At 32.4% G+C, this 9,426-nt stretch overlaps 1 protein-coding gene across 1 annotated transcript in view; it reads left to right on the top strand.

Annotated features, from left to right (window-relative positions):
• The window catches only part of GALNTL6 (polypeptide N-acetylgalactosaminyltransferase like 6), a 952,184-nt gene that overhangs the window by 861,677 nt on the left and 81,081 nt on the right, over positions 1-9,426 (top strand). The window contains exon 7 of the mRNA XM_011360343.1: positions 5,565-5,682. Within this exon, the coding sequence (XP_011358645.1) occupies positions 5,565-5,682 (118 nt within the window). The remainder of the gene's footprint in view (positions 1-5,564; positions 5,683-9,426) is intronic.

Genomic DNA, 9,426 nt, shown 5'->3' with positions numbered 1-9,426 from the left:
CAGGGCAGCTAGAATTTCAATGGCAGGATACCACAAGAAGAGAGCTATGCAGAGAGAACTCTGGAGAGCTGCACAGGGTACCCCTAGAATGTTCAGCCAAGCACTGATAAGAGCACATGTGTGAAGAAACTACCCAGGATTAGAAAAAGAAGCACTCAAGACAATTAGAAGTAACAGTGTACAGTATGCACACAAGGCGGGGAGTAGCGTCTGGTCCTACCAGCTAGACTGAAAAAACCTGATGGTTTGCAAGATATTGAATAGAAGACACAGAAGGATCTTACCTTAAGGGTAGTGAATAATTTGCCCTAGATTGTGCACTGCTCCAGTCCTGCCTAATAAATCTTAAGAGCAAAACCCAAAAGGGTTAAACTATTTCCAAGTAATGTAACTGCATCCCAGAACAAAGCTCAAATATGGTTATAAGTCTGCCAAAATATCCAGTACCCAAAAATAGTGACATTCTAGAATCCAGTAAAAAAATTTCAAGGCATGCAAAGAAGAAGCAATATATGGCCTATAGTGAGTAGATAATTAAATCAATTGAAACTAAGAACTAAGAATTAACAGCCAAGAATATTAAAACTTTAATTATAACAGTATTCTATATGTTCAAAAAATTAAGTAGAGACATGCAAGATATAAAAAGACCAGAATAAAACTCCTAGAAGTGAAAATATAATGTGTGAGATGAAAAATGCATTGGATGGGATTATCAGGTTAAACATTACAAAAAAAGAAAAGTTTCAGTGAACATGAAGATACAGCAATAGAAACTATCCAAAATGAAACACAAAAAGTGAATTTTTAAAAATAAACAAAATATAATTGGAGTCTCTGGAAGATATGAAAGAAAGATAGGAACAGAAAGAATATTGGAAGAAATAATGGTCAAAAATTGTCCAAATTTCATGAAAACTGTACCTACAGATCCAAGAAACTCAAATAATCCCAAGCAGAAGAAACTATACCGAGTCATGTCATAATAAAATTCAATAATATAAAGATCATAGGAACAGCCAGAGGACAAAAGACTTATTACATACAGAAAAACAAAGATAAAACTAACACATTTCTCATGGGAAACAATACAAGTGAGGAGTGAGTGGGCAACATCTTCAGAGGATTGGAAGAAAAAAGCTGTTAACTTAGTAATAGCAACAAAGGTATCTTTTAAAAGAATAGGTGAAAAATGCTGTTTTCAGATAAGCCAAACCTCATCACCATCACACTCCCACTACAAGAAATGTTAAAGGAAGCGATTTGGGCAGAAGGAAAATAATAATACCAAATGGCAATCTGGATCTAAACAAAAGAATAAAGAAAGAGAAATGGTGTTCATACTATAATAACATATGAATTTTATTATTTAAATGTTTTCAAAAGATGATTGCTTAAACAAAAAAATAATATAATGTGGGATTTATATACAAAAGTAAAATGTATAAAAACAAAGTACAAAAGCTGAGGGAAGAGAAATGAATGCATACTATCAAAAGGTTCTTATAATATATGTACAGTTGTATAACATCACTGGAAGGTAAACTGTGAAAAAGAGATATATGTCTTAAATCCTACGGCAACCGCAAAAATGACAAAACAAGGAGTTTTTGTTAAGTCAAAAAAGGATGCTAAATGGAATCATGAAAAATGTTCAATTGACCAAAAAGAAGAAAAAGAGGGAAAAAGAAACAACAAATGGGACAAATAGAAACCAAAGATGATAGATTTAAACCTAGCACTGGAATAACTATATGAAAAGTAAGTGATCTAAATAACCCAAAGGCAGAGATTGTAAAAAAGCAAGAAGCAAATATATGCTGCCTAGAAGAAAACCACTTTAAATATAAAGACACAAATAGTTTTAAAACTGAAGTATAAAGATAAAAAAAGTTATAAATACTAGCGTTTAGATAATACAAATCTAAAGAAAGTGAAAGTGGCTATATTAATATCAAGACAAAATAGGTGTCAGAGCAAAGGATATTACCGGGGTGAGGAAAGTCTTTTGTAATGATAATGAGGTCAATTCATCAAGAGCAAATAAAAATCCTAAACATTTATGTATCTATTAACAGAGCTACAAAATACATGAAGCAAAAATCTGATAGAACAGCAAAAAGAAATAAATCCAGAATTATAGTCGTAGACTTCAATATTTCTCTCTCAATAACTGATAGAATAAGGAGACAGAAAATCAATTAGAATATAGAAGACTTGAACACTATCAACCAACTTTCCCTAATAAATATTTATAGACCACTCACTCAGTAGCAACAAAAATATTTTCTTTTCAAATACACGTGAAACATTTACCAAAATAGACCATATTCTGAGTCATTAAAAAGTCAATTATAAAAGGTTTCAAGTCATACAAAGTATATTCTCTGATCACAATGGAATTAAACAAAAACCGATAACTGAAAGAGCTCAAAAAATATCCCCAAATATTTGAGAACTAAATTATATACTTCTTTATAACCAATAGGTCAAAAAGTGAGAGAAATTAGGAATTATTTTGAACATAATGAAAATGAGAATACTACACATTTATTTTTTGTGGGGGACTCTGCTAAAGCAGTACTTGAGGGAGATTTATAGTTCTAAATATCTATATTAGGAAAAAGGAAAAGTCAACTCAGTAATCTCACCTTCCACCTTAAGTAACTAGAAAAAGAAGAGCAAATTAAATACAAAGTAGATGAATTACAACAATACAGACCAAAGAGAAATCAATGAAATACAAAACAGAAAAACTATAGGGAAAATCAAACCAAAAGCTAGTTCTTTAAACAAATCAATAAAATCGATAAATCTCTAGCCAGACTGACTAGGGGGAAAAAAAGAGAAATGACACAAATCTGCTCAACAGCATTAATCATTATAGGAATGCAAAATAAAACCATAGAAGATACCATTATACTCCCATTATAATACTAAACTTCTAACAACTGTCTATATCAACTATTGATGCGGACATGGAACAACTGAAACTCAAACACTGCTGATGGGAATATAAAATGATACGAACACTTTGGAAAACAGCTTGACAGTTTCTGAAAAGGTTAAACATTTCTGATCTAGTCATTCCACTAGTAGGCATTTCCTCAGGAGAAATGAAAGCATACGGTCACGCAAAGAGTAGTACACAAAATTAATAGCAGCTTTATTTGTAATAATCCAAAACTGGAAACAACCCAAATGTTCATCAATAGGTAAATGGATAATCAAACTGTTGTATATTCATGCAAATAGACTACTTTCAGCATTAAAAAAGAATGAACTATTAATACATGCTACAACATCGATGAGTCTCAATGATGCCAAATATAAGAAGGCAGAACAGAAAAGAGTACATCCAATATGATTCCATTTATATGAAATTCTAGAAAATACAAACTAATCTATAGTGACAGAAAGCAGACCGATGTTTGCCTAGAGGAAGGGAATGAAGAGAGGGTCAGGAGGGAGGGATTACAATGAGGAGACTTTGGGGGAATGATGATTATGTTCATTTTCTTGAATATGGCTGCACAGGGATATACATACATATGTCAAAACTTATCAAATTATACATTTGAAAACATATTCAGTTCATTTACGTCAACTATATCTCAATTAAGCTGTTTAAAAGATTAATGAACAAATATGAATAAATACACAAATAAATCAAAGGTTTGTTTATTACCAGTCATTCACCCTAATCAAGATAGGAAACACTAATTTATTTGGGCCTTGGTAAAAATACCAATGAAGATAAAGAAGATCCATTTGTATTAATTTTATTTTGCCTAAAATTAACCTAAAATATACTACATAATTTGTTATTTTAGAAATGCATTTAGAAAACAAGATAGTATGTTTCCAACAACTTACTTAGACAATAAAAAAATCAATATAGGACTTTCTCTTGCCCAGTATCTATATTAATTCTATATCTATGACAATTCTAGTTTTGAGATTCATTCTGCACAGTGCAAATTTTGAGGTACTTTGGTCTTATATTTTACACAATCGAATAAGAATATATTTGTATGGCTTAAGATCTTTCTATTTGTGGTTCAGTTGAGCAGGATTGAGAATTTATGTCCAAACCCTACAGAAGCAAAGGTTACACTATGGTAATTTGTTCATTGGAAGCTGCACCCAATACATGTTACAGTACTAATTTGTTCCAGCTACAGTTGTAATTCCACTCTGAAATTCAGTGTGTGGAAAATGAAAAAAGATTAGGCTGCTGGAGAGAGGAATAAAGTAAGGTGAATCTAGTTCTAGGACTTTTATTTCAAACAAAATTGAAAATTGCATGAGATTCTTTATGTTATTTTTTTTTTCTGATTCTTGCTCACTTTCTCAGAGGGAGAAATAAGTCCCTCTTCTTGCCTTGTAATCTTTCCATTTACACAGTCTACACATTAAAAAATATTCTTAAAGTAATTAGGCCAAGTACCATCTTAACATATAAAGTCTTTGTAACATGTAATACACTTAAATTCAGGTTTATGTTGCTCAAACGCCTCGTAAAAATTTACCAAGAGCATGTCTTCGGTTTGTCTGTGAATTAGTGTGTCTAATACATTTATACATACTTTTAAATGCGTATCTTCAACATTTAACGCTTTGTACTTTTATTTCTAAATATTTTTCGTTTCAAAAAGTTTTTCAAAACTGTCACAAAAACTATGCTGACAATGAGTGTATTTACAGATCTGCTTTGTCTGCATAAGGATATTCTCTAATTATTTTATACCCACATTAATGTAGTTGCCTCTTTTGACCCCCAAACATTGAAAGAGAAACAGTGTGGCATAGAACTCAAGGCTTTGAAATCAAAGCACCTGAGCTTCAGCACCATCACACAGCAGTTGGGCACTGTTCCTGACCTCTCTCTGCCTGTTTCTTCAAACAGTACATAAGGATGACATTTGTAGATAGAGTTGCTGTGAAGATTAATCAAGGGGTTGGGGTAAAGCTCTTAGCCAAAGAATAATATAATTAAAGTGAAAAGACCTAGTTTAAATTCTAACTTTGCCATGGTAATTACATAACCAATTCTGTTGCTTATTGTATTCTAACTGACCATGGTCTGTAAAATAGGCATGACCTGTAAATGGTAGATGATCAGTGAATATGTCCTGAGAGATTCAATCAAAGATATTATCTACAGCAGTGTTTTCTGTACTTTTATCTGATGTGATAAGATCCTTTTAAAACACCTTGAGGAAAACCCATAAAATCGAGAGATATTTCTCAACATATCAGTTACTAACAGTTACTAATGGTCATGTATTTCTCTCTAATGATCAACATATGGAGCCAATGTGGCTCTATGGGGCACTGGTGTGGTGACATTAGAACCTGAACTGCAAAGTTTAAAGCTTATGAGAATTCCAAGGCCGGATGAAAACCTTATATCTACTTAGAGAAAACTAGAGCTAAAGAATTCCATGCAGGTGGCCACTGAAAATATCTTGAATTTGCTTCTTTCTTTTTTTTTTTCCAAGCAAAATGCCTTTGTCCCTGATGTTCACCGTCCCTTAAATATTATTTTATTCATTTCACAGGTCTCCTGTTATGGCTGGAGGTCTCTTTGCTGTGAATCGAAAATGGTTTTGGGAGTTAGGTGGCTATGATCCAGGCTTAGAGATCTGGGGAGGAGAACAGTATGAAATCTCTTTTAAGGTAAGCCACCGAGACCCTCTTCACACTACATCTACATAATTTTGATGATTCTGATAGAATGTCATGATTTTGTTTTGTGACCCATGTTGTGAGAAGACTTAACAAAAATAGACATATCACCTTCCCAAGTCAGCTTTTGGATGAGAGAAGCTACTTCCTTCTGATGTTGCAGGGAGATGTAGCCATGCCATAAAAGAAATGCATACAAGTCACAATTCAAATCCTGTTTGCAGGCAGGAAACTTGGTGTGCCGAGAAGACCTACTGCACCACTGAGAAGTGCATTCCTTCTGAAGTCATTAAAATATATAAATAAATAGAAGAATTAAGACAAAAAAATTGAGTTTATTAGAGCTTTTTCCCTTTGTATTTTATTCTAGAAATGGTAGTTCACATTTTGATCATAATCAGTTATTTCAAAATTTCAATAATAGAAATTTTAAAATATAAATGACAAATTATGCAATTCCAAAATAATCAAAATTTTTAACATTTTTTCATAAGAAATTCCCCAGATCTCTACTTGTTTTGACTGTAAATACTCAGTAAAATTATATACTTTGTTGTATGTGTCTATATATATATATGATAGAATATTAAATTTTAGGATTTATAAATGAAAAACTACCACAACATGTGAAGACTATATAAACAAAGCAAAATAAACTGTACTAAAGGTTGTACTCCAAACCTCCAAGATGTGTTTTTAAAAAACAATCTCATAAAAGAAAAATAGTCATTTTCTTTTTTTACTTTATCATTGTCACTATTGAAGATAGATTGATTCTTGCAAGATTTATCATATAGATCTCTTATTAAATAAATCAGCTTTTCCTAATTGCTTCCATTATGAAATCAAACCAATTGTTGCTGAGAGAAAAAAATATATATCCTGAATAATAAAAGTCAAGCTTAAGAATCCAGCTAAACTTTTTGAATTGATGTATAAAAGGAAAATGATAAAAACTGATTTTTATAGAACTGTAACAGCTATAGTCAATGTGTTAACAGAACTGGTATGTTGTCCTCAAAATGTCATAACATAAATATTCTCAAGGAGATACTCAGGAGGCATGAATGAAGGCTTCAGGATATCTAGAATTTTCCATTTCACTTATGCGGGCAGTAATCCTTGAAATACCATTTACTAAATTAGTGCTTATTTTTTAACCATCATTCAGACACATATAATATCACATCTAAAGTACTTTTTTTCTTGGCCTTTTTATAAACACATGGTTTAAAATCCTTGAATTTACCCATGTCTTTGGTTTCCTCTGTTATGGCTACACACTTGTCACATTATATATGGCAGAAGGTAATAATAATAGAAATAGCATCTACTACATTTACCTAGCAGTATGAGCCAGATGCTGAGCTAAGTGCTTTATATGCATTATCTAATTTAAAATCACAACTCTAAGAGGTGGGTGTTATTTCATTTTATAAATGAAGAAATTAAGACAAAGTTTTAAAGATTTTTGATTATATTTTTTTTTAAGTTTTTTTCAATTACAGTTGACATTCAATATTATTTTATATTAGTTTCAGGTGTACAGGTTAGACATTTATATAATACACAAAGTGATTCCCTGATAAATCTAGTACCCATCTGACACTGTACATAGTTATTACAATATTATTGACTATATTCCTTATGCTGTACTTTACATCCCCATGGCTATTTTATAACTACCAATTTGTACTTCTTAATCCCTTCGCTTTTTTCACCCAGCCCCCAATATTAATTCCCATCTGGCGAAGATCAGTTTGTCACTTAGGGATTAAAATGCTCCATTTCTGTTTAATTGCAGAGATGCAGAAATATGAAATAATCTGACACCCATGTCATATCTACCAACTCATTCTAGAGTTCACTGATCTCTATATAATGGTTCGCCTCACTGAACAGAGGCAAGTATCTTCATTATAGTCTAATAACAAAGCAGCAAACTTTCTTCAGTCCTTGGACAAAATAGATATTAGATATTGTCCAAAGCTGGGTGCAAGTTTACCTTCGACTTGAAGAACAGAATGTTACATTTGACCCCAGCGTTAAAGATAAAAATAGCATTGCTATATTTGCACTATCATCAGAATTCAAGGAATACCCTTTACTTTTCACCGTTCAAGAGATTTTTTTCCTCTTAATTCATAAATTCTTTAAAATATTATTATGAAAATTTCAATTAAGCAGGAGAATCCTGGTCTTGAATAATGAACTGGATGATGGATAAAATTGTTATTGAATATCTGGAGAGTTTGCAGAATATACATTTGCATTCTAAATCACAAAAGTATTTCTTTAGACCAACATAAACTTACATCTCTCATTTCTCTGTCACTGGTATCTATCACATCTCTTCTGGGTGACCTGTGATTTTATTACCCCATTTCCAATTTTTTACTTATCTGTCATTCTGAAGGATATAATTGGGATGCAGACCTGTCAGCTTCATCTAGAAACCATGGCAACAGCGCTGTGAGTTCAGGACTAAATTGCCCTAGGTTGTTTGGTTAGAATGACAGATTCTTTAGCAACAGCTGTCTTACAGGGTCCCATTTCAGACATATCCCTTCATTCTTGTGTGATGACTTTGGGGTTTCCATTCCTCCTTATTAGTATTTGTAACATGAGGGGGACAGACTTAAATAGGCTTTGATAGAATTTGCATTGAAGCAAGAAAAATTTTCTCCATGTGAAAAGAATCAAAAGAGTTGTACACAAATAGCTTAGCTAAATGGCATTATATATAAAACCATTTGAAACAGAAGAAAAAAATAAAATTAAAAATAAAATATTGGGGACATATTCCATAAATTGTGATTCATTCTACAGTGTAAAATTAATTCTACAGTGGTTGGCACTTAAGGTTTGGGAAATTTCACACCATAATGTAGAAATTGTTTTAAGTCTAGAACTTAAAGGCTCTAATTCAAAAGATTTCTATCTATGATTATCAAGCATCTTTGCTAGCCTTTTACTTTTCAACCAAAGAATCATGTTGCCAAAGTTAATGATGAGATTTCATCGCTGAATGAAAATATTTCCAGAAAACTCTGCTTTGTATGAAGGATGTAGTTTTCAGTCAAACAATACCTGGTTAAGAGTGCTCCTTGATTCTTTTTCTCTGTAAATATCTTTCCTTCCTTTATCTTTTTTAAAATTTTTAAATTAAACTTATCAGGTGACCTTGGTTAATAAAATTACATAGGTTTCAAGTGTACAATTCGATAACACATCATCCATATAGTGCATTGTGTGTTCACCGCCCTCCTTTTCTCTAACATCTGATGAGATGAGTAGATTTAATGCCCTAACATAGAAGCCAACATAGTGTAATTTTCAAGAGCCAGTAAAGGAAAAGATCTCTCCAGAGAAATGATCTGTCTTCTCCATGCCCAGTCTTTAGTATATTTTAATATGAATCTGAACTCCTACTAGGCCTAGAATTATCCAGCTGTCTTTCGAGTGTTGCTAGGTCAGCAGCTTCTTGGGAAGAGAAAGCCACATTTAGTCAGCCATTCAACACGCTTTTATTGAACATCTAATTTATGTCAGTCATTGTTCCAGATCCTCGATTTGGAGTTATACCTGGAAACAAAGGGGAGACCACGACAGACTGCCCAGTGTGGCATATCCCACATCTTTAAATGTTGTCTACCATTTAAGTCATTGAAACCATGTTAAAACCGTTGAGTCTCTGATTTTCCAGAGTGCATTTTTACATCTATTTCCCAAAGA

This window comes from Pteropus vampyrus, unplaced genomic scaffold (genome assembly GCF_000151845.1).
Source record: "Pteropus vampyrus isolate Shadow unplaced genomic scaffold, Pvam_2.0 Scaffold53, whole genome shotgun sequence".
NCBI lineage: Eukaryota > Metazoa > Chordata > Mammalia > Chiroptera > Pteropodidae > Pteropus > Pteropus vampyrus.
Note: the sequence above shows the minus strand (reverse complement) of the source record. Positions and strands in the feature narration are given on the sequence as shown.